We start from the raw sequence: 25,798 nt of genomic DNA on the forward strand, positions 1-25,798 counted from the left end.
GTGGAAATGCTGGAACTTTGTCAAACAGCAATGGTCACCGTGCAGTCCACGCCAGGTACTAAACTGCTAAACAATTTCTCATCCCTTTTTATTTCTTTTAAGATTCATTTTATTATTGTTACCTTTGTGAGTTCTCATGAATAATATAGTTTGAAATCAGATGTCGGCCTGTGTGACCCAGTTCTTCCTTTCTACCATGTCTGTTCTGAGGACCACACCAGGTCCGTCAGTCTTGGTTACAAGCACTTTTACCTGATGAGCCATGCCATGATGAACACTGAGCCCTGATATTTTTTTTCTTAATTGTTGATTTTTTTTTGTTTTTGTTTTTTTAAACAGGGTGATGAAGTTCAGGCTGACCTTGAACTTCAGATGTTTCTGCTTCCAACTCCAATTACTGGGATGACAGGTTTTACTACCATGCCCTGTTTATGTAGAGGTCTTGTGTGTGCTGAGCAAGTATTCTATCCAATGAACAACATCTGATATGAAAACATAGATGTAGCCGAGTTTTTCATATACAGGTCTACACTGAGAACCTGCCTCAAAACCAAAGCAAAACTGCAAACACAAACTTTTGTTAAAATAAACTGTCTGTGTGTGTGTGTGTGTGTGTGTGTGTGTGTGTGTGTGTGTGTGTGTGTGTTTTGAGATGGAGTCTATCTCAGTTGCCTAAATTGGCCTAGAACTCACACTGTAGCCCTTGAATTCTGCCCCTTGGCTTAGCTTCCTAAGTACCTGGAGAACAGGGCTGGACTAGGCAATGAGCAAGCCAGAGCACAGAGTGGCCTAACTGTGTCCTGGAGCTCACAGGTAGTAGCCAGAAGTGCATGACAAGATCAGAATGTTTCCGGGGTTGGATTATATTCCAGAACCTTGCTTGAAATGGAATGCCTGCATTTCAGCATGGAAGGATGGGAAGAGGCCCAGGATTTCAGTCCTCTTTGGGATCAAAATGTCCTTAGAGTCTCATGTGCGCTAGCGCCACAAATGCATTGTCAGGCATTGCTTATGAAGAGAGAGAGATACACTACCAAGACCATGGTCGTGGCTTAGTTGCAGCTTCAGTGGCCTCATAAAGAGGGTGAGTGAGCATGCTGGGCCAGAGCTGTGCTCAGGAGTCCCAGGAAAAGAGAAGGAGAATGATGAAAAAGAGGCTTCCTTCTTGCTCACACTTCGCTGAGATTACACAAAATTGAAAAACCTCCCAGATGGTAAAGTATTGCAAAATCCTTCCACTTCTGACATTGTAAACTGAAACAGAGAAGGAAGACAATCGTGTCGAGAGCAATTCTGGGTGTTGTTCCAACTGGTTGTTGTAACTATGGTAACAAGTGTGGTGCAGTTACATCTGTCTGAATAACAGGCATAGGGAGGTGAAGTCACTCAACAATGGGGAAAGACAGTAAATGGACCATTAGCAGGATTGAACCCATGTATCCCTTGTGTATTCTAATAAAATTTTTAAGTCTGCATGTATTTCTTAATGTAGGGGCGAGAGCATGCATGTGTGGGAATCAGAGGACAACTTACCTGAATCCATTTTCTCCTTCAACCATGTGGTTCCCAGGGAAGGATCTCAGATAGAAAAACAGGCTTGGCAGCAAGTATCTTTACCACCAGAATCATCTCACTAGCCCTCAGTTGTATCATTTAGTGTGTGTTCTTTATGTGAATGTGCATGTGTGGAGGTCACAGGTCAAAGTTGGGCATTTCATAAATTGATATTATACTCCAAGTTGACTTTATGGGTTATTTGGCATGGCAAGGCATCTCCAGACTCTAGAATACCCCAAGATATGCCAATGGAGACCCTAAGGACATGGGAGGCATTGTGGCTTTCTATTTAGACCCAAATAGACAAAGTATTTGCTGACCTGAAGTTCAGACAGTGGACAGTGCCCGGTTTATTTGTGCTGTGAGTACACAGGGCCTTGAGTCATTAAAAGATAATCTGTGTTTTTGAATGTGGTAACAAATCACATCCCAATAAACTCATGGCTGTATTGTCCACATATTGCTTTAATTTTCCTGTTTGTCATTCTGGCCCTATATATTCCACCCCTTTTGTACTTTGTTTTACCTGAGATCAAGTTCAAATCCTAGAAGCTGAATATTTCCCCTCTGAAAAGGCCAATCTGGATGCCACGATTTGACGAACATCAAAACGTGATCTGGAATCCCTTTAGGGGTAACAAATTAATTGTTTCAATTTTTTCCTTCCCAAACATTTAAATGAGGAACAATTTCAGCACCTGGGGTATTCAAACACAGGTTCTGAGTTGGGTCAGCTCCTGACCTGAATCTGGTACCCTTTAGATATTCCAGGGAAGAGGTCCATGGTTGCATCCTGGCTCAGGGTGTCCTCTCATGAAACCCCTGCCCCCTCCAGATTACACAACTTCCCAAAGAAGCCTGTCTGCTAAAGGAGGCTTTGAAGGTGCAGCAGGCTATCCTGGCTAGCTCTTGGAGGAGGAGGCACTGAGAAGCCAAATGACAGTCTTGCTGCTGAGAATCTAGTTACTGCTTGCTTTGCGGAGCACGATCATTTAATGGGACAAACAGAAAACCATCTCTGCACAGAGAGGGATAGTTTGCTGGATCTAGCCTGGGCCAGGTGCCTCAGGGACATGTCTATGCTTCAGCCATTTATGACCACTGAAGTTCGGGTTTTGATTTAGGTGCAGAGGTGTGTGGTTATGTCTTGCTATTGATTCAGCTGATGCAAGCCCAGGGCTGTTGAGGATACAGCTCAGGGATTCAATCTCCCATCATTCACCTCTGCAAGATAAAGCCTTAGGGACCACCTTCCTCAGCCTGCAGGATGATGACCAGTACTCCTGCACTGGGAAATCAGCCTGGACAGTACCAATGGTGCTCAGCTAGCCCCATCACACCATAACTCCATACACTCTCCCTGTGATTCCCATTACTCTGCAACACTTCACATGTTACAACTTCTGATATGCCACCTACATAACAAGTATCCACCAGGGAGTGTAAGCTCACTGTGAAAGGGAAACATAACCAGTGTGGAACATGGGGTGATGGCAGGAATGTGGCAGATGGGCTTAGTAGATAGTTTTGAACTTCTGGACTCAAAACTCAGTTATGGCAATAAACATGAGTACTGTGCAATATTTTATAAATCCAGGGATGTTGTGGCTCATGGGTAAAGCCCCTGCATAGAATGCCCATCATTTTTTCTAGAGATAATTAAAAAAGGTCTCAGCCTTCTGGAGTATGCAGAAGGTGTGACAAAGGCTGGCATTGTACGGCTGAATTCAGATCATGAAGGGACAGACAAGGTAACCCTTTGACATTGGGAAATGTTCTGAGTGGGCCTTCTAGAGGCCAAAATATCAAATTTGATCCAATCATTATCTGTCAGCATCAAAACTCCCAAAGTTAGATTACACAGTGATCTAAGTGTTTTATTAACTTCAAATTTTTATATGCCCATGAGAAGAGACAATAGGCACAGAGAGATATTGTATAGTACAAAGAACTTCTGAATTAAATTAGTTTGTATATTTTAAAGATGTGTTAACCTCAGAATGGAAACTGGGATATGTGTTCCTTTGGAAAAGAGATTTTACCTTTGCTTTCACAGGAGAAAAATAGTGGTGAATACTGTCAGCATTCATAAAGTAATTTTTGAAAAGGAAGGACATGCTTAATAAGAAGAGGTGACAGTTCATCAGACAGCTTGGTCATTCAATCCAAGCTAATATAAAGAGTAACAAATGCCTTTCTTTTTCAGACAAGAAAAAAAATTTTTTTTTAAAATTTCAAATGATAATTTACCAACGGTAAATCCTGACGATAGATATTATCATATTTATTGCTTAATTTGCATCTATGCACTCTTCACAAAGCAAAAAGAGTCCACCTACATTTACCATATGAATTCTATTGCAAACACTTTCCATATAAGGAGAATAAATATACTCTCAGAAAAAAAATCTCTACATTTTTTTTTGAGGCATGGAGAACCTGATAGTGAAGGCCAACTATCCTATGGTGATCTGGGCACCCCTTACAATGATGGATTGGATCTCTTCAAAGGCAGAGTCCTCAGCATGGAAGAAAAAGTATTACAGTGGAAATGGTACATATCAGAGTTCCTTAGTGACTGGGATATGGTTAGCACTGAAGAAATAGTTTAGAACCTAAAGTGCCTCACCCCTCCTCCAAGAGAGGCAATTATCAACTGCAGCGACCAACAGAATGGTCAAATCCTGTGGCTAAGGCCTGGTTTACTGATGGCTCATCAACTTATAGTTTTGCCTACAGATATTTGTCACATTTCTATGTTTGCCTGGCTGTTTATCCATGGTGACATATTAGAGATTTGGGGGTTGTGTTTTTAATTTACTGAATTTACTTATTTTATTTCAACTGTATGAGTGTTTTGCATCCATGTATATATGTTCTCCATGAGTGTTTGGTGCACACAGAAGACAGAAGAGGGCATCAGATCCTAGGCAAGAGGATGTAGGCATGATTGTGCATCACCATGTTAGATCTGGGGATGAAACTCATGTCTTCTCCAAGAGCAATATGTGCCCTTCACTGCTGAGCCATCTCTCCACTCCTAAACTTGACAGATTATCAGAATTTTGTGTGCGTGCTTTCAGATGCTCACACTGAAAACTGAGTGTTCAGAGAGTTGAGGTTTGATTAAAAGTCTGTGTTTGGGTGCTGGAGAAGATTCAGTAGGTATCAGAGTTGTGGGGTGTTGACCCACCAACCTTACAGCTCCCCAGAATTTTCTTGAGTGTGAGCAGCAGGAACTATTAGATAGAAGGATTTATATTGCTGAGAATATTGCGGAGATAAACAGATAGAAAATAAAGGATAGCCTCGAGAGGGCCTGGAACCTTTTCCAATGGGCCCCGACTGTCTCTCCCCGGGTATTTATAGAGACGCCAAGGGGTGGATCAAAATACCTCCTCCCCCAGCACAGCCAGGTGCAGACCATTCCAGACACCTGCATTCAGGCCCGTGGCCCATAATCATCCTCTATGAGGACTTGATGGGTAAAGCCATGAGGAACCTGAAAACGGGCTTCCTGCTTTCTTATTCTTTTTTTTTTTTTTTTTTTAGCTGAGGACCAAACCCAGGGCCTTGTGCTTGCTAGGCAAGCGCTCTACCACTGAGCTAAATCCCCAACCTCCTGCTTTCTTATTATATAAAAAATAAGTCATTATTACAGCAATCTCCATAGCTGTTATACCTCCCAGTATGGAGTAGAGGATGATAAAGATGGCATTTCTTTTGAATTAGGTCCAAGATGACTACAGCAGTCTTTAGCTGCATCAAGCCCTCTTTAAACCAAAAACTCTTAAGGTGACTACAAACTTAAAGAATCCCTTAGCTTCATCATTACCATTAACAGGTTAACATAAATATTGCTCTACATAGTCACAATTCTCCCAATCTTACAATTTAAAGCAAACTCTTAACAGAACCATTTGAATTAGCATATATGGTGCTATATATAGTTAACAATTTTCTCAGTCTTACAACTTTAACTCTTAAGCATTTGAATTTTCTTGCTAATAGAACATAGGAAAAACTTCTGATGTATTCACATCAAACTTAAACATTTCCTTAACTCCACAAAACCAGGGCACATTAATAGCAATAGGTCAAACATAATTTCTGCAAACATAATTCAACCCTAATTTACTCATAACTCCTCCTTTTCTTTATAATTTTTTAAATAAAATCTCAAACCTAGTTAGAGGAACCCAAACTTTTCCATTTAAACAGTTCCATTTGTAACACAAAACCAGTTCCATAAGTAATTCCATTTTTACATAAACAGTTCATAAAGCAATTCATGAATCACCAGTTAATAAAGCATATATGCATACATAAAACTGCATCTTGATTCTAGGTAGAAATAAATTTCTTCATTTAAACAGTTCCATTTTTAACCCAATTCCAGAAAACAGTTCCTAGGTCATTACTACAAGTAAACTCAAAATTGTCCCATTGCAATGAAATCTATTGTTCATTTCATTTCTTAAGTCCCAAATTCAAATGATAAATTCTGGTACTAGCCTTCCAAATATAAAGAAATCCATAACCAAAATCTTTTTGAAGTTTTATCTCATTATTTTAAGTTCAAAAAGTTCAAAAAAAGTAAATTCTGATATCAGGCTTTCACTTGCAAATATGAAGAGACATTTTACAACCAAAACTTTTTGCAGTTAACAATTTTAGTTCAAACAAGAGTCTCTGCAACTTTTATTCTCAAGCCAGAGACCTTTTTAGGTACAGTAGTATTCTAAACCGCACCATTTTTAATGTTAACTCAGGTTTTTCTGTGTTGTGTCAATTTCCACGGATCTGAGCTTTGGATGCCTTATGGCTGGTTCTGGCGTCCACAATCTTAGCTTCTTAGCAGCTTCTGGAGCTGTTGAAACTATTCAGACTGCCTGCTTTGCAGTCTACTATGACACTAACTTCTGTGTCTCTCTCCCTTTTGTTTTTTTTTTTTACCATGTACATTAAGCATAGATTCACACTCAATATTTACACTACTTCACAAACCCACATGTAACATATCTTGCAAAACATATAGACTCACATTCAACATTTAGTCTTTTTTATTTAAAATAAACTCATATACTTCTTATTTACTTATATCCTTAAGGAAACTCTAAGACTACCTTAACAAATGTAATTCTTATTTACTTATATTCATCTTATGCTTATTTAAACTTATATTTACAACTAGCATCTTTACTTCTTACAAGCTTATTACTAAATGTTTTAGGACTACCTTAGGTACTTCTTGCAAGCTTATATTCATAAAGAAATTCTATAGCTCTGTTTTACAAACTTATAGGGCTACCATTAGCATATATCTAACTTAGCAAACACCTAAAGATTTCTTAACACTTAGAGATTTAACAATTTCTAAAAAGACAGAATAATTTTCTACTCTTTACTCTTAATTATCACCACTCTCTGTATTAGATTCTCTTAACTAGACAAAGTACACAAATCATTTCTAAAGTTCAGAGCTTATCATTCTCAAAGTTCTGGAGAAACTAGAGTTTAATTCTTTAATGGCTCTCTTAACTCTGGGATTTAGTGACTTCTGTTGCTATGCATTTCAGATGTTTTATACCAACTCTATTAAGAGCTATCTCAGTTTACAGCAAACCCAAAATGAAAAAAGAGAAAAACCTTGTAAGGAATATTCTGTTTCTCAATTGCTTAGCTAGTCATTCCATAACAGTCAATTTCCCAACAGAAGATAGTTGTCTAAATTGGAGTCAGATTCCAGACCTGCAGCTTTCAGCAGGTCTGAAAATTTTGTTGAAACATATTTACAATTGTCTCAAACTCCTCAGTAGTCTGGAAGCCTCTTTATACTCCTCCTATCCCCAGACTGTAGAATGGAACCTTGATATCACAAAAATTTAGTTGGTTTTTATACTCAAACTGTGGTACAATTTCCCCCCTTCTTAATTTTTTAAAGCTGTATTTGCCATGAGTTCTTTAACAACGGTGATGTTTCTGATACTTTTACTAGCCCAGTATTTTCATGAAAACTGCTACTATTCAAAAGAGTCAAGAACATAGATGTTCTTTCATGAAACATATCCTTCATTAGCTTACTCTGAGAAAAAGCACTTTCAGGATTTAGTATTTTCATCATTAGATTTAAGTCCTGATGTTATTAGCAGCTGTGGTATTTAGCATTGATTTCTTATAAGGAACTTTTAGGTGAAGCAACTCTTTTTTAAGACAGCTAGATTTTCTGAAGTTTGTTCCCATCTATAAAGCAGTCATTTCTTTCTGAATGCCTGTTTCCTTGTCTCCTTATTAGATTTGCAAAGGAATTACTCATTGCAGGCAGTTCAAAAGCCAAAGAACTTTATTTTCCCATAAGTTTCTTCATATCTAAAACAATGTTTAGTGTATAAACTGATTTCTCTTGCTTTCTTGAGGATTTTAAGTGGCTTGTTTGCTCTTAAAGGTAGCTTTTTGTCATCCAGCTACCGTAAAAAGTTTGCACAACTACTAGGGTAAATAAGGCATTTTACCAACCGCGAAGCACCTAGTTCTGTATCCTTTCAATTTTTCATTGGAACTGACACTTAAACTCTTAGATGATTTTCCTCCTTATTCTTTTAAAAGCTGTATTTTAAATTTACCATGAATGTATTTTCGAGTTGATAAAAGTATTTCAGGGCAATGTTGCCATCTTTAGTGGAAAAACTACCTTTCCCAGAATGCATTTCCCTTATATCAATCCCTTATTGCAAGCTAGCTTTTGAACTTCATTTCCCATAGTTCTTTTCTGGTCTGAGAGTCCACTGGATCTCTTCTACCAGACTTGCTTACAAATTCTTGCCTGGGAAGTTTGAACCAAGTTTTTTGCTTTTGCATTGGGAGGTATGAACAAGCATTTTACATTTTCAGCTATGGCACATCGGGAGATTTCTATTTTCTCCTCAGCTGGCTTCAACAGATGTCTCTCCTTCATTTGACACTGGCCCCAAATCAGAATTGCAGCTCCCTTGTTGGCAGGCATTGAGGCTGGCATTCCTGATAGCAACTTCACTTGGGCTTGTGTTTGCTTTAGCCAGTCAGTGAAAAACATTTACTACAGCTTTTCCATAGTTCCTTCGGAGAGATTTTCTCCCACTGATTTTATTCTCATTTTGCTTGTTCCTTTCCCCCTCAGATGCAGAGCTTCAGGTATCTGTCTACAGCTCTGTACCTCTGCTAGCTGCCTTAGGGTGTAGGGGCTTTCCCCCCACTAATCTGCCTCAAATTCTTAGCAGCTTTCACAGGTCATGCATTTTCTGGGGAGGAATTTGTCCCCTCTGTTTCTTAGAGTCTTTCTCCCTGACAGTACCCAGTTTGGTCTCAGTTTATTCCCTCTACCCCAGAAACAGTTTCTGACATTAGAGTGGTAGCTTTCCCTGCTACCGAAGGTAGGGGCTTTTTGTCCATTTCTGTTTTAGGAGTCTGTGTGGTTTGCGTACAGACTGAAAAATCTAACACGGGAGGTTTTTGCCATTTCTCAACTCCCATTAGGACAGGTGTTTTGTTTCATCTGGCCTTCACCTGGCCCAGTCCTCCAGTGGGTTGGGTTTGTTTGTCTGGGTGCTCAAGGTCAGAGCTTATACCAGAGGCAATCACCCCTCAGGGCTACACTCCCTCATCTCAAGTAGTCAGTTGAAACAAAGCTTTTCTCAAAGAGATGCTTTCTCTGACAGAAAAGAAAGCTTTACTCCTGGATTCTACTCTGCCATGGCTGGGCTCTTTTCCCAGACATGTTCTGACACAGCAGTACAACTGCTTCAGACATAGTTCAGCTTTACTGTTTTCCCAGAAAAGTCCTTAATCTGATAGGAAAGCTTTTCTCAGATTTCTTTTTGCAGCTGTGATCTATCAACCCGGGACTTGTAGGAAAGCAGACAACTGTGCCGTTCCCACTGGCTTTAGTTTTGTTTGTTCATTAGCAATCTTCCACGGGGTCCTGCACCTTCCTGCCTCAGCTCTGTGCTCCAGGAAGTATACAACTGCAGGAATCCTAGTATCCCCAAATGCACTCCAACTCAGAGACCTGGCCAGTCACCTCTGGGTTTTGGTCAGAAGCTAGGATACAATGCTAACAGAGTTTGCATTGCTTCAGGGGATCTTTGCATTAGGATGATTAGGAGCACCCTTTCATTCTGAAATGCTCACTCAAACAAAACCCTTGATGCCTCAGCTCAGCTGTAACTGAAAAGCTTGGCTTTTTTGCTTTTCTCAGGTAAATTTTCCTGCCCTTTTGGGCTCTCTGTAGCTCTTTACCCACACTCTCCCAAGTGTTTCCCTCAGGGTACTCTGACCCACTGTCTTTACTAGCTTGAGGAGACAGAGCTTAGAAGAGGTTTTTAGGAACTCCATCCCTGCCTCCTGCATTGCAGGGTGGATTTTTAAACCTTGAAAGAGAACTTAGAGAGGTTTTGCTGTCTTAAGAGGTTTGTTGTTTTCCCTTAGAGCTAATCACAGGTGGTCTCCATACTAATATCTTCAGGTGATTCTAATTTGTCCTTTTGAGAAAGTTAAAGGCTTTAGTTTTTAAGTTTTTTAAGAGAGAAAGATTAAGGCTTTTTAGAGAGATTTTCCCCCCAAATTGTCCAAGAAAAGCTTTAGTTTAAGAGAAAGATTTTTTCCCCAAAAGAGAGAAAGACCAACTTCTCCCAAAACTTCTAAACTTTAAACTTTGGCTTTTTACACTCCCATTTTTTGCCCCAGGGAGGAAACACTTTCTCCTGCTGCTTGGACTTAGCATTTCAGCTACCCCCAGGTCAAAAGCTTCTGTAGGAAAATTTTTCTTCCCCATAACCTCAAAGAAGAGCTTTTTTCCTACCTGTAAAGCCCAAAGAAAGATTTTTCCCCCAGTTTGTGTTCATAGCCCCCAAAGTTAGAAAACTGGAGTTTTTCTGTCTAGTTGCCTTACTTATTTTTTTGTACACGATCTTACACTTGTAAGTTTTAATACACTATATTACTACACTATACCTTATACTTATTCACAGATAGAAACTGACAAAGGGATAGTAGATAGAAAATTTTACAGAAGAGAGTTTTGCGATGCAGCATCGGACATCCTTCCTGTCTGTTTTCTTTTTCCCTCGAGAATAAAACACCTGCCCCTCAATAATTTGCCCCATGTGGGCACCAGATATTGGTGAAATTATTAAGGCCACTCCATGTAGTTAAAAGGAAGGTTTATTTTGGGGTAACTTACAAGTGAAGGGATAGGTAACAGGGTCTGGGAAAGGTGTGGCACAGTCTGGCGGTGTTCTCTGGAGAACTCTGCTAGGTCTACCTCCAGCGAAAAGGTCCAGAAACCAAGAGTGCTGGTCCATCCAGATTCTGTGTCTTTATGGTCCTCTCTCAGCCCTGCCTTGTAGGCGTGACAGTTACTGAAGCCTCAAAGGGGCTTGGAACTTCCAGATCAAAGCTGGAATGGCTACTCACTACAATAATCTAATTTTATTGATTGAATTTTTGGTGTAACTCCCCATTGGTCTCCCATGAGATTTAAGAACATATAATTACGTTGCATTTTTTTGGCCATCATGTTAACAAGAAGAAATATTTTAAAAACTTTCTGATTTCAATTTACTCCTGTTTTTAAAAATGCATCCAAGTTTGTTTATGTTGTTTCTTATCACTCATTTTTTGTTATTTTGTATAAAAATGTAAATTTCAAAACAACGTTTGAATAATAAAAGAGTATAAAATTTCTTTTTCTTAAAGATCCATTTATTAGATATAATTTCTTATTTTCCTAGTGAGTTTTTGGATAGATGCATAATTTGATCAAGCAACCAGCTATTAAGTATAACTGATTTTAAGCCAACTTTTTTTAGTTTATTTTTTTAGGCTTAAATTGGAGAACATATATAGAAGGGCAAATCTTGTTTTTAAAATGAATCACATTTGTACTCTGTATGACTACAAACTTAGCTTTGAGCACTTTAAAGGATTTGATCCTCATATGGTGATTGGTCATTAATTTACATGTCTTAATTATCTTTAACAGTTTACAACAAGCTAGTAGCTTTTATAAGATCAGGATTTTACAATTTTTGACATAGATCTCTTGTTAACTCTTTTAGTTTGAGTATAACTTTGCAACCTTAGGAATTTATCTTTGTAAAAATTCCATTCTAATCTAAAATAATTTGGAGATTTGCTGTTGCTTCTCAAGTTTAAAGAAGATGTAATAATGAACAGAGGACACATCAGCACTAAGAAATGTCACAGGTGCCGCCCTTATCCAGGAACAGTCAGAGGTGCTCCTGGCTTTCCTCCTCTGCAGGTTTCTCCTGCTAGTGTTTTGTTGGAGGTGCCAGTGGTTCAGTATTACTGTCATGCTTCAATAAGGTTTTATTTATTAGTTTATTTATTCATTTATTCATTTATTTATTATTTTTATGGCAAGGAAACTGAGGTGAAGCAGCACATTGAGCCTTTTTTCCACTTTTTTTCTCCTTTCCATTCCTGTCTCTAAATAAGTAATGTTTCATCCATTCCAACTTTCTGTTAAGTAGACTCCAGACTCAAGTAGCTCATTCCAAATGTTTCCTCCTGTTATATCCTTTCTACATTCACAATCCTTCTGTAACTTTCTTTTTCTTTCACATTAGTCCTCTCTCATTTTTTTTTATAAATAGCTATATGTATTAATGATCAAACTTGATAATTCCACAAATGTGTGCTTATATGGAAACATTATATTGCCTTTCTATAAATAAAACTTTTATTTAAATTTTAAAATTTAGTTTACATTTTAACTATAGTTTTGCGTCCATGCCCTCCTCGCATTACCTCCCCACATCTCCAATCAACCCCTTTTCCCACCACTTCTCCTCTGTCTTCATTCAGAAAGGGACAAGACACCCATGGTCTTGAACAAAACATAGCATATCAAGTTGAGGCAGGTCTGAGCTCCTTCCATGGATTAAGACTGGTTGAGGTAATTCTACATGAGGAACAGGTTCCCAAAGCCAGCTAAGCACCAGAGACAGGTTTTGATCTCATTGCTAGGAGCCTTACAAATAGACCAAACTACACAGCTATCATACACATGCAGAGGGCCTAGGTTGGTCCTATAAAGGCTCGATAATTGTTGGTCCAGAGTTTATAAGCTCCTACCAGCTCAGGTCAGCAGTCTCTGTAGGTTTCTCCAAAATGAACTTGACCCCCTGGCTCATACAATCCCTCCTCCCTTTCTTCAGGAGGGTTTCTGGAACTTGTCCTAGTGCTTGCCTGTGAATTTCTGCATCTATTCCATCAGTTACTGCATAAAGGCTCTCTGATGACGATTAGGGTAGTCACCAATCTGATCACAGTAGATGGCCACTTCAGGCACCCTCTCTACTATTGCTAAGGGTCTTAGCTGAGGTCATCCTTATGTGTTCCTGGAAAAATTCATGCCCATGTGGATCAAACACCTCAACATAAATCCAATTACAACCAACTTGATAGAATAAAAAAGTGGGAAGTAGCCTTGAATGCATTGGCACATGAGGTTACTCCCTGATTACAACAGAAGTCGCACAGACACTGAGATTGACAGTTAATAAATGGGACTCCCTGAAATTCAAAAACTTCTGTAAGGTAAAGGACACTCTCAGTGAGACAAAACAGCATCCTACAGAATGGGAAAAGGTGTTCACCAACCCCACATCTGATAGAGGGCTGATCTCCAAAATATGTAAAGAACTCAATAAACTAGACATGAAAATACCTTTTAATGCTCAAAATGTGTATTTTGGTTTCTTTACTGCACCCATTTTCATTCATGGTACACTATAAAAGGATCAGTAAAGTTGCCAGTCTCTCTGTGGACTATACTGAGGCTAAAAGTTTTATTTTGATACTAAAAGAGCTGCAATACAAAAACATTTTTAAGGCAAAAACCTAACAGGGAGGGAACATATATTCCTACTCTTAGGAAAGTTACTCACTTATTGTAACCTGTTAAGGATGATTAAGAAATGCCAGTTAATGGTCAGCCACCTTAAATACAATTGGAATTTAAAGTCCTAGTCTTATGAAAGCTCCTAACTTATTGTAACTTTTAGAGAATATTAAGAAATACAAGTTAATGGTTAGTCACTTTTTAAGTGATAAAATTCTTTAATATGCTCAAAACTATACTTATAGTCATTCTAAGTACTAATGTAATTAAGTATAAGAATAAGACTTATTTAGCTCCTTGTATATATTTTCAAAGTTAATCCTAAACAAATGACTAGAAGCAAGCAAACTTTGTCTATTCAGACATACTTAATAGACAGGTGGTTCTCAAATCCTTCAGAGATCTGTAGAATACGGCATTTAAAATGTTTAAGCTCTTGAGGCCAGCCTGGTCTACAGAGTGAGTTCCAGGACAGGTACCAAAACTACACAGAGAAACCCTGTCGCATCCAAAGAATATAGATAGCACAGGGCAACTCTGTCTGGATTGTGGTAACACTAACTGTTAATGGACAAATCTTTCCCACATGCCCCTTCCCAAATATCCACTCAGAGGCTTATATTAATGACAAACATTTGGCTGATAGCTCAGACATATTATTGGCTAGCTCTTACATTTAAATTAACCCATTTCTATCCATTGATGTATATTTGCAGGTTCTGCCCTGACCCTGCCCTTCCTCATCTATTACTTAGTTTGAATGTAGTGCCTAACTTTATTCTGCCTGGCATTTGGACAAAATAGCTTTATTTATCAACCAACAAGAGCAATACATATTCACAGCATACAGAAAGACCATACCACAGCAACTAATCACTGGGAAAACTGCTCTATGCCTTACCTGTTGTCAGGGCTCTCCTCAAACTAAATATTTTTGGATTCATTGCCATACTTTGCCTAGTAAAAATAATGTTACTCCCCCAAGTTGCTCCTCCACAGAACAAAATCTCAGACTTGGGTCTGGCAGCCAAAGTCCTATGTATTGTGGGAAATCATTCCATTTAGTAAATGGCTTTGGGGAACAAGCCTTAGGTGGTGGCTTTGTCTGCATATGTGACCCCTTAGGAGCGGAGGGAGAGTTGTCATTCATATTCTTGGGTTGTCAAGACTGGGTCAGGTAGTGGAGAATGGCTTGCAGTTGGTCTGTTGTGCCCATGTCGCGACCCCCAGAGAGACCACCAAAGAAGAGCATGCCGGAATGTAAAAGCAAGGTTTAATTCTGGATATCCAAAAGCAATACAAGCCTAGGCAGGGACTTCGTCCAATACATCCAATGCAGTGGAGGATGGAGGAAGTGCCTTCCTGTCTGCAAGCTCAGTTTTTAAAGGGAAAAATCAAAAGGTTACATCATTTAGGGGTGCTAGTATGGGTACAATTCTGATTGGCTCGCTTCTAGGGGCTTTTTAGAAATCATGGCTTAATCTTACTTCTAAGGGAGTGGTTGCCCGCCACCATTTCTCATTGGCTGCCCTCAGGTGGGGGCATTTTTATGGTCAGTTACCCTGGAAACCAGGGAGAGGATATTCCATAGTCCAGCGGGAATTACCTCGTCACTACCTTGTAACTGTACTTTATACTTCCTGGTTTCTGGAATCTGGACTGACTTGTTTTAGTAACTATTGGCCTATTCCTAGAAGAAGAAATCTTAGGCCTTAGTTTTTGGGTGAAAGCATTTTGGTCTTATTTCAAGGATGGCTCATTTTGGTCTCACACATCCACATCGGTCTTGAGGAGATTGGCAGCTGGATCAGCAGCGGATCATCAGTGTGTGTACCTTGCTTTGTATTAGTGAATCTGTATTCCCATTGCACCCCTTAATAAATTGAGATATATACATTTGTGGGCTCTTGCTACACCTATGCTGTCTTGTATGATAGCTGAAGACCTAAAACTACTGTCCCCACTGAAACCGTGGAGACCACTGCAGTGCTTTGGGATATCTTTCTGTATGCTGTGTATATGTGTTGCTCTGATTAGTTGATAAATAAAGAGGTTTGGCCTATAGCAAGGCAGCTTAGAGGCAGGCAGGAAATTCAGGAAAGAGACAGGAAGATGAAAGGCAGAGGCGGAGGAGACATCCTGCTGTCCAGGGAGCAGCATATAATGGCACACAGGTAAAGCCATTGAACAGTGGCAACGTATAGATTAATAGAAATGGTCTGAGTTCAATTATAAGAGCTAGCAAACAAGAAAATTGAGTCATAGGTCATGGCTGTACAGTTCGTAATTAATATAAGCCTCTGAGTAATTATTTTGTAAGTGGCTGTAGGACCGCCGGCTAGGAGGGACTGGAGAAATCTTTGACTACACTGCAGTCTATGGTTACCTGTATAGGTAATGGGTCACTCTCATTTTATTTGATACATAGACCATTGGTATTATATTTCCAGTTATAATGTATCCTTCTCAAGTCTCTGAGGAGTTTGACTAGCTAGCTTTATCAGCAGCAAGCACCCAGCTGCATTCCCAAGGCTTCAGCTGCCTTCTCAGGTGTCTTCATATGTAAAAATGTGCCCACATGCCTCACTTTCCTGGAGTTACTAATGAGTCTAGTCACCATTTACCCTGTTATCAGACTCCAAATGAGATAAACTCACAAAACATACTTCAGTATAACTTTTTACTATTTTTTAAAGGATAATTGTGTTACAATGACCTCTGTCTCATTGTGAGTGTTTGGATAGAAAAAGGTGTAACATTTAAAGCTTAAGCTTTGAGGATCTTTGAAATGTTTTAAGGTCCAAGAAAAGGTGTAGCTAGAGTTTTCCTTCCTGGCCCACAGTCAGGACAAATCTCTCTCACCTGCCAGTCCCACAGCCGCTCAGACCCGACCAAGTAAACACAGAGACTTATATTGCTTACAAACTGTATGGCCGTGGCAGGCTTCTTGCTAACTGTTCTTACAGCTTAAATTAAAACATTTCCATAAATCTATACCTTGCCACATGGCTTGTGGTTTACCAGCATCTTCACATGCTGTTTCTCTCTCTCTCTCTCTCTTTTTTTTTTTTTTTGGTTTTTCGAAACAGGGTTTCTCTGTGTAGCTTTGCGCCTCTCCTGGAACTCACTTGGTAGCCCAGGCTGGCCTCAAACTCACAGAGATCCGCCTGGCTCTGCCTCCCGAGTGCTGGGATTAAAGGCGTGCGCCACCACCGCCCGGCCACATGCTGTTTCTCATCATGGCAGCTGGCAGTGTCTATGACTCAGCCTTCCTCTTCCCAGCTTTATTCTCCTCCTTGTCCCACCTATACTTCCTGCCTGGCCACTGGCCAATCAGTGATTTATTTATTGACCAATCAGCAACACACTTGACATACAGACCATCCCACAGCAAAAAGGGGTTTTGAGTTGTGTAAAAGCAAGTTTATGTAAGGTGTGAGGATATCAAAGTTTAAATTGTGATAAGATATTGATTTAAGGTATAAAAAAAATGAATAATGCTTCAAATTTTTGTCTCTCACCATGCTACATTTATGTTAAGACTTCAAAGCTCAAAGTCTTATTAATCAATGCAGTTCTGATAAGCTATTAATGTAGCTCTGGGAAAGCTTTGCTTCTATTGTCATAGTCAAAAGCTTGAGATTTTAAACTCCATTTGGTTGTTTTTGAGGTACAGACTTAAGAGTTCTTCTTATTGAGCTAAAACATCAGAATAGTCTATATACATCCAGTATTCTGGATAGAGAGAAGAGGCCCTGCTTATTTTCATATTTAAAATCAAGATCAAGAGAGCTATTGCCCTTCTGCTCCACAGAATGTTTCTGTCCTCTCTGAGATCACCTTAAATAGTGTGCATGCTTTTAACCCAGAATCATATTTGGGTCCCCAAGCTTTTACCATGACACAAGGGCATGAGTCTACTGTTCTTCCCACAATATGGATATGAGTACATATTACAAACAGTAGTAATGCTAACATATCTAAAACTAGTACCTCTTCATATAAACTTAAAAAAGTCTTGTAAGCTTCAGGTCATCTACTTCCATCCACCTCTCACATGTAAAACGGACTCTAGATATATACTCTTTTCAATCAACAGCCTGCTTCCCCACCTCACTATTCCTGAGGGTGGAATCTTTCCCTTTCTCTGGTCTTGGGACTACCCTCCCAGAGTGACAAGGACTGTGGACCAAAAGGTTTCAAATGGACACCCAAGAAACAAATTTCCCCCTAACCTCCTCAGCTTTATCTTATGTTGCTAATATGTGTCTCTTCCAGCAGATTTCTAAGCAATCAAATGCTGCAGACTGCTCTAACTGCTGCCTGATTTTCTATCAACAAAAGGCTGGAATGTTAAGTTTCAAGCTTGGGGCAAATAGCTGAGGTGAGTATATCATAGCAAATCTGAATTTGGTCACCAGTTTTTCCCAGAATCCTCCAGTCACTACCTGTTACAGGGTATGGCTGGCATACTGAATCCCCTACCCTGAATTCTTCTGCCCAGGGGCTGGGCTATCCTTCCCCCAGAGGCTCTTTCATATGTAGTTTAGACATTTTGGTCACCTGTCTCTTTTGTATGTTTGGCCTCCTGACTGCTCCACCCGGTTCCCATCTCTTCCCTTCCCCTCCCACTCTCTCCACATGACCGAGCTCAGTCCGGTCTTATCTACTCTATACTCCCTCAGACATCCCTGCTTCTAACTATGCTCTCCCACACAACTACAATAAACTTTCTCCTCCACCATACTTAGGAGCAGTCATATCCTTTTCTTTTTATTCTTTTTCTCATTCAAGCACAACCAATGATACAGTTCAAAATTATGAAATTTGCTCCATTAGTTCATATACCATGAAATTAAGCATTCATTTAAGCATTAACTAAAGCATCAGGAGAAGAGATCTGAGTTTCAGTCAGATCCTGTGAAAGGACAAGTCCCAAAGGACCATGGCTGGCCTGGAAGTCTAAAGGTCTAGAAACAATTCGGTCTTTGTGGCCAAAAGGTGTCTGTAGCATGAATCTTAAAGAGTCTTATTAATAAAATCAGACCTGAGGCAGGTATTGGGGTGAATACTGGAAGATCAGAGAGACAGAACAAGCCACAGCTAACCTCACCTGGCCAACTTCTCAGCTAATCTTGTTTCCTCAGACTGGAAGCCTCTGTGTCCTCATATCCGAATGGCTCTTAGCTGAACTGTGCTGCTTGAAAGCCTGAAAGCTTAACCAGGCAAATGCTTCTAGTTTCTGGTCTTCACACCTTATAAATCTTTCCTTCCTACCATCACTCCCTGGGATTAAAGGCTCGCTTTCTGGAATTAAAGGCATGAGTCACCATGCTTGGCTGTATCCTTGAACAGATGGATTTCTGCCTCTGGAATGCTAGGATTACAGGCGTGTGCTACCACTGCTTATCCTGTATGTTTAATATTGTGGCTCTTCTGTCTCTGAACCCAGATAAGTTTATTAGGGTGTACAATGTTTTGGAGAACACAATACCACCACATTTGTCCAGCAGAAAATTCTCTCTCTCCCCTTTCTAAAAACACTTTGACTGGGACTTTATTGCCAGAGTCCAGCTCTGTTGAGGATCAGGTCCAAAAGTGGAGGTGTGGAGTTGGTGAGGGAAGCAGAATGACAGGCTCTGAGGCTAAATCTCAACAGCTGCTGTTTATTTCATTAGTAACTGCAGAATTACTAGAAGTCATGAAGGGTATAGCAGACCTTTAATCTTAGCACTCTACACCAGAGGCAAACTTTTCTTTATGATTTTTATGCTAGTCTGGTCAGCAGATCAAGTTCCTGTCCAGTCAGGGCTACAGAGTGAGACCCTGATAAAAAAAATGAAACAATAGAAGCATGATGTAAAAATAAGTATTCTTAATTTGCTTTACTTATTTTCACTAATAATGCAGAAGTAAGAGAAAACAAATCTGTAGACTGTAACACGAATCTTCAAAGGTTTTATTAAGAAAAACAAAGCCGGAGCTAAGTATTGGGGTGAATGCTGAAAGATCAGAGAAACAGAACAAGCCACATTCAACCTCACTTTGCCAATTCCTCAGCTAATCTTGTTTCCTCAGACTGAAAGCTTCTGAATACTGATGTGAATGGATCTCAGGTGAACTGCTGCTGAAAGCTAAAAGCTTAAAAAAGACTCTAGTTCCTGGTCTTCGTGCCTTATATACCTTTCTGCTTCCTGCCAGCACTTCCTGGGATTAAAGGCATGTGTCACCATGCCTGGCTCTTTCCAGTGTGGCTTTGAACTCACAGAGATCTGGATGGACCTCTGCCTCTGGAATGCTAGGATTAAAGGGGTGTGTGCTCTCATTTTCTGGCCTCTATGTCTATCTGGTGGCTGTTCTGTTTTCTGACCCCAGATAAGTTTATTAGGGTGCATAATATATTGGAGGACATAATATCACCAGAGTAGACTCCTATGTCAAATGGGCAATAACATATATATATATATAATTTAAATAATTAAAAAATATAAATTTATCTATTATTAATTAAATAAATATATAAATTATATATAATTTAGTCATTAGAGTATTGAGGCTCTCTAGTAAATATAGATATAAGTAAAAAGATCACTCAGATCCTGTAGAATTTACTTCTCTAAATCCTGTATTTATATTGATGGGACTTTTCTACAGAATAACAGTTTAAGAGAGTACATATTAGTGTATAGGTGTTTTTTTAATCATAATTTTTTTTTTTACAAAAATGAAAATCATAGCATGTTTTCTACAGCACACCTGAGGTATTGCTAGCCCAGAAAGTGGCAGGTTTCCTTTGTCCTTTCTCAGTTCATAGCAAAACCTAATCCCCCAGTAAAGAGTCCTCCTGAGGGCAGGAATAGTTCAGGGAAGACTTTGCAGTCCAACCCCAAGTTTTGCATCAATGTCAATCTCTGCAGGTCTGGGGCAGTTCTGTGCCTGGGGTGAAAGCCAGGGCTGCCAATCATTGGCCTCCCTCACTTCACAGCACTTTGTCCCTAAGGGAGCTGTTTAGATTACTCAGGCCTCAGTAGCAAATCAAGACCTGCAGATGGACTGCCAATCAGAATGAGGAGGGCACTTCCGGTCTGCCCTGACGCATGATCTGTGGCCCACTGGTTAAAGGTGAATCTCCTGTTCTGTGTGCTGGGCTGTGACTGGCTGCTGGGAGTCACGAGGAGAGCGGGTGAGCACTGATTCCGCCATGGTGAGTGAGGGGCCACCATCCCACGTGGGGAGAAGCCGCAGGAGCCAGTCTGGGGGTCCCCAGGGGCTGTGGAAATGGCGTCAGGTCGCGGTGTCTGGAGTGATTCCCTTTGGTCCCCTGAGGTCCCTGCAACTCCCAGACAGAAGCGGGACTTCTGAGTGATTTATCCTTCGGTTTGCACCTTCACAAAGCATGGGGGAGTGTGGGCCTTTGTGCGGAAATACCCTAGTCACCATGCGAGGCATGGTGATCATGGTGATCATTTTTTCATTTCTTTCAGTAAAAACTGTGGGCAGGGAAGGCAGATTTGCTAACTTGCAGAGCCCTGGTCACTCTAGTGTCTGAAAGTTCTGCATTTGGCACTGAATATTCAGGTGTAGGATCCGTCTGCAGTTAATTCTGTGCAGGGCGTAAAGTCTGTATCATTAACACATTTGCATGTAGATGCCAGGGTGGTTCATTTACCTGTGTCATTAAGGCCAAACTTAAAATTGAATTTATATTTATTGTGTTTTTATTTCTAAGTATGTTTTCATGTTCTGTTGATCTCTTTATTCTTTTCCCAGACAGTACAATTCCCCCCGCCCCCCACCGAGGTAGATTTTCTCTGTGTAGCCCAGATTGTCCTGGAACTCACTCTGTAGACCAGGCTGGCCTCAAAAATCAAGTGCTTCCTTTAAAGTTGTGTGCCGCCACCATTGCCCAGTTCAGTGCAGTCTTTATTGCAGTTTCATTCAAAGTTAGAAGTCAGATGGTGTCACAGTGTTTATGTACTATTGATTCAGTCCTGTGATGATCAATTTTTTCATTCATGATGACATTTTCTCATGTTATTTTTGTTTCTCAAGCAATTTACTTTGTACCATAAATTGTTAGACTTTAATTGAACTTCTGCTGTCTGTAGCTCCAATTCTGCATTGTCGTAATATAATAGTGACATGATAGACACATGGTTGCTTTCTACTCAAGGTTAGTCCTGCTCCCTGCTAACGAAGCCCATCCTCCATTAGGCACAGTTCCCAGTGGAATCCCTGTCTCCATGGTTAAGTGGGCACTGTTACACCCTTTCATTAAAAAGACTTTAATTAGGTTTGCCTGTATGTAGTAGGAGATGGTCCCTGTGTCCTAGGCAGGTAGGCCCTATGCAGCTAGATAACAGAGGAAAGAATTCCATGACCCCAACCAGAGACAGTTGAGTCCATCGACTTGTTTCCCCAACTGAATGTAACTGTTGAAGCCAGTTGTTGTCATCCAGGTCTGTCACCTTCTCCTCAGTCCCCAGACACAAGATGTTGCTTGGCCCATTTTCTCCCTATTGAGTCTGGTCAGGGCTGTGATCAGACAGATTTGTGACTCTCCATGTTTGCTGGACTGAAGTCTTTTGGTTTAATTTGTTAAAATGTTTAAATCAGTGGTAGTGTTGCTTGCTGTTAATCCCAGCACTTGAGATGCAGAGGCAGGCAGATCTGTGAGTGTGAGGCCTGCCTGGTCTACAGAGTGTGTTCCTAGGATAGCCAGGTCTGTTACATAGAGAAACCCTGTCTGGAAAAACAAAAACAACAAAAAGAGTTGCCTTGGTCATAGTGCTTCACAGCAAAGGAAAAGTCAGTAAGCAGGTTATGTAGTATTTTGTTATATTATCTCTGTATTCTCCACATGCCCTGGGAAATCAAGTAGAGCTAAATGAAAGAGTAATATGCTGTGGAATATTATTTTCACTGGACAAAGATTTGTTACCTTTGTTTATGATGCGGAATATTATCTTATGTGAAGATGTTATATTTGTATCTGCTGGATTAGTTTAATGACGTAAGGATATGTTATATTTGTTTATCTGGCGTTTGTTTAATTATGAAGAGATGTGTTGCTGTTTTAATTTCCCTGCCTAAGGCAACTGAGTGGTCAAATGAAAAGCTGAATGGCCAATACCTAGGCTGAAGAGGGATGCACAGGGCTGGTGGACAGAGAGAATAAAAAGGAGCAGAAATCTATGCTCCAGAAGAATGAGAGGGAGGAAGAAAGGAGAGAATGAGGGAGAAAGAGAGGGACACACCCAAGGCCAGGAGCCTGGCAGCCACCAGCCAGACATGGAGAGATCAGGAAAGATATACAGAAAGAATGAAAGGTACAAAGCCCCAGGGCATAAGGCAGATAAAGAGAAATAGGCTAATTTAAGTTAAAAGAGCTAGCCAGAGATCAACCTAAGCTAGCCCAAGCATTCAAAACTAATAATAAGTCTCTATGCCATGGTTTGGGAGCTTGCTGGTGTCCCCCTAAAAATGCCTGGTACATTTGATGTTTCAATGTGGGGCATGGAATTTCCACATACATCCTGAGAAAATGGAAGAAAAAGTAAAAAGAAAACAACAACAACAAAAAAAATCAAATACAGCTCCTTTAAGAGGTTCTGCTGTACATAAGAGCATTTAAACAGCCTTTTCCTCCTGTGTACATTCAAACAGTATTGGACTATCACATAATATGGGAATCTTTGAAATCAGACTAAATGCAATTTGCATCGTGGTTGGACTTGAGCCTGTCATGACCTATGTCAAAATGTTGAGGGTTGAATGAAAAATCTTCCAGGTAGTGTGCTGACTTTGAGCATTTGTCTTTGGTGTGAGCCTTCATTGGTGACTTACAGTCACAATTGTGACTTAGAGTCACAATTGGTGACTTCTCCTTAGGAGGAGGAGCCTTTATAGAGGAATATAGTCTAACTACATTTCTTTGTGTTGTTGAAAGTGAGCAGCCCCCTTCCTTCTTATGTAGGCATGCCATCACCAACAGTAGAGACTACATTCTTAAATAATGTAAGGTAAAGTAGAAGCAATTGCTTTTCCTTGCCAATCCATATTTCTTGCCTGATGTTTTTCTGTTCATATTTTTGGCACATTGAATCAGGCTTTTGTACATGTCAGGCATTTGCTCTTGTGCCTAACTTTACCCCTGTCATGACTTTTGAACTTTGGCATTGGTGTCGTTTTTCAGAGCCAGAATGCATTCATTCCTGAAATTAATAGTGATCTCCTGAATCACTGAATTGTCGATGTGTAATATTGTCCCTACCTTTGTGTATGTTTTTACACTTTTACATTATTTTCAAATGTGTTATCTTATATGTTGACCCATCTGTCTGTACTCCCTCCCTTTGGGTGTTTGTTTTACTGTTTTAGGATCAGCATTTACTTTACTAATGTTCTTGAGAACTCATTGATCTGTTAGACAGCAACTTAATAAAAATGCTTTGCTTCCTGTGAATTATTAGCCTCACAGTTCAGTAGACAAATATAGAACTGGCGTGAATGTTTTACTCTAGGAGAAATTTTGAGTGAGGCCTGAGTGCTTCTTGGTTTTTTTTTTGTTAGAGACAGGGTCTCACTGTGTACCTTTGGCTACCCTGGCAATCTCTACATAGACCAGGCAGCTTGGAAATCACAAATTTCACCTGTCTCTGCCTCCCGAGGTTTGGGATTAGAGTTGTGCACCACCCACCCTTATTGTCTATCCTTTCTTTCTTTTTCTTTTTTTTTTTTTTTTTTTTTGTTTTTCGAGACAGGGTTTCTCTGTGTAGCTTTGCGCCTTTCCTGGGACTCACTTGGTAGCCCAGGCTGGCCTAGAACTCAGAGATCCGCCTGGCTCTGCCTCCCGAGTGCTGGGATTAAAGGCGTATGCCACCACTGCCCAGCATCTATCCTTTCTTGAAGTTAATAATTTTGATAAAATTTGCAGATGTATACTGAATAGTGTTACTCTGTTTGCATGTCTCTCTGTATATATTCCTAGGCATTTTTCCTGCTGTGCCGTAATCCATTCTGTAGACACTGGAATGGAAGGCATCATTCTCTCTTGATATTTCCTTTTAAAATGAGTTGGTGACTGCATTTGATATTTACTGACCCATGTCAAGAATGTATCAAGCACACAGAATTATGTAAATATATTCCCAAAGATGTATATATTTACAATGCAGTCAGTCTCACCATTTCTATTATGTACATATATGGGATACTTTAGGATGCAGTGACCTATGAGGATGTGCATGTGAACTTCACTCATCAAGAGTGGGCTTTGCTAGATCCTTCCCAGAAGAGTCTCTACAAAGATGTGATGCTGGAAACCTACTGGAACCTCACTATTGTAGGTAAGAATGTGAGGTTTCTGTCAGTTTTTAACTTAAGGGAAGAAGCCTTTCTTGGAGATTGGTGCTCTCCTATAGTTTTGAATGATAAAGAAGAAAAATTCTGGTGAATATATCAGGCATTGTTCTAAGGTTCATGAAAGACAGTAATTTCAATTGTTCCTAATTTCCAGTAATATATCACATTTTCTGGTGCTGTATTTTAGGGTACAAATGGGAAGACCACAATATTGAAGAACATTATCAAAATTCTACAAGACATGGAAGGTAATTTTCATGTGCAAGCTGATATATATGTATGTCTGTGATAAGTACTGGATTCCTGGTTCCTGGGTTCCTCCATCACTGATGCAGTAAGTCAAATCAAACCAAATTAATAAATCCAGATTTAATAAACAGAGCATAGCAAAGCAGAGCACTCTAGGGGCTCTCAGGAAGGCATGAGACAGAACAGGAGAGCACCCATGGCAGATCTATGGGCCAGGTCTTAAATAGCCAGTAGGCATGGGCATGTTCCCAGGCATCTCTGGGGTGGGATCTGCCAATGGTGGGTTTTGTGGAATGAGGCCCTCTCAGCTGGAGATTCTAAACATCCCAAATTTTTGGGTATATGTGTGTGCAGGTTCAAGTCTGTGTACTTCCTGCTAGCATGGGACCATGTGGGGAGGGGGGAATTGGGAGTCAGGTGGGCCCATGCTCAGCAGGGGTATGGGTGGAGAAGCATTTGGATAGCTGCCATCCAGGAGACCTCATGCATCTGTTCTTGAGGAGGCGGAGAAGGCGGTTTGCTAGGAGAAATAAGAATAGCTTTTATCACTGGCCTTATGAACAGGGATAGCCATTGATAGTAGGAAGAATGCCAGAAAAAATGGAACTGAGAAGTGTCCTGGTTGTATAAAAGAGTCAAGGGTGAATGAGTGAGGCATGAGGGCAGATATGCCCTTAATTGGAACATCTTGGAAAACAAGGTTTGAGTTGCTGGGTAGGTGCCCAC

General features: G+C 40.1%; 2 protein-coding genes across 2 annotated transcripts in view; both read left to right on the forward strand.

Annotated features, from left to right (window-relative positions):
• Positions 1-25,798, forward strand: part of LOC131900701 (zinc finger protein 260-like) — a 409,697-nt gene that overhangs the window by 377,298 nt on the left and 6,601 nt on the right.
• Positions 31-25,075, forward strand: LOC131900406 (zinc finger protein 431-like). The gene is made up of 4 exons (XM_059251630.1): positions 31-55; positions 3,211-3,308; positions 24,681-24,807; positions 25,011-25,075. The coding sequence occupies exons 1-4, from the start codon at positions 31-33 to the stop codon at positions 25,073-25,075; spliced, it is 315 nt and encodes a 104-aa protein (XP_059107613.1).

Source organism: Peromyscus eremicus, unplaced genomic scaffold (assembly GCF_949786415.1).
Source record: "Peromyscus eremicus unplaced genomic scaffold, PerEre_H2_v1 PerEre#2#chr22_unloc_1, whole genome shotgun sequence".
Classification (NCBI taxonomy): domain Eukaryota; kingdom Metazoa; phylum Chordata; class Mammalia; order Rodentia; family Cricetidae; genus Peromyscus; species Peromyscus eremicus.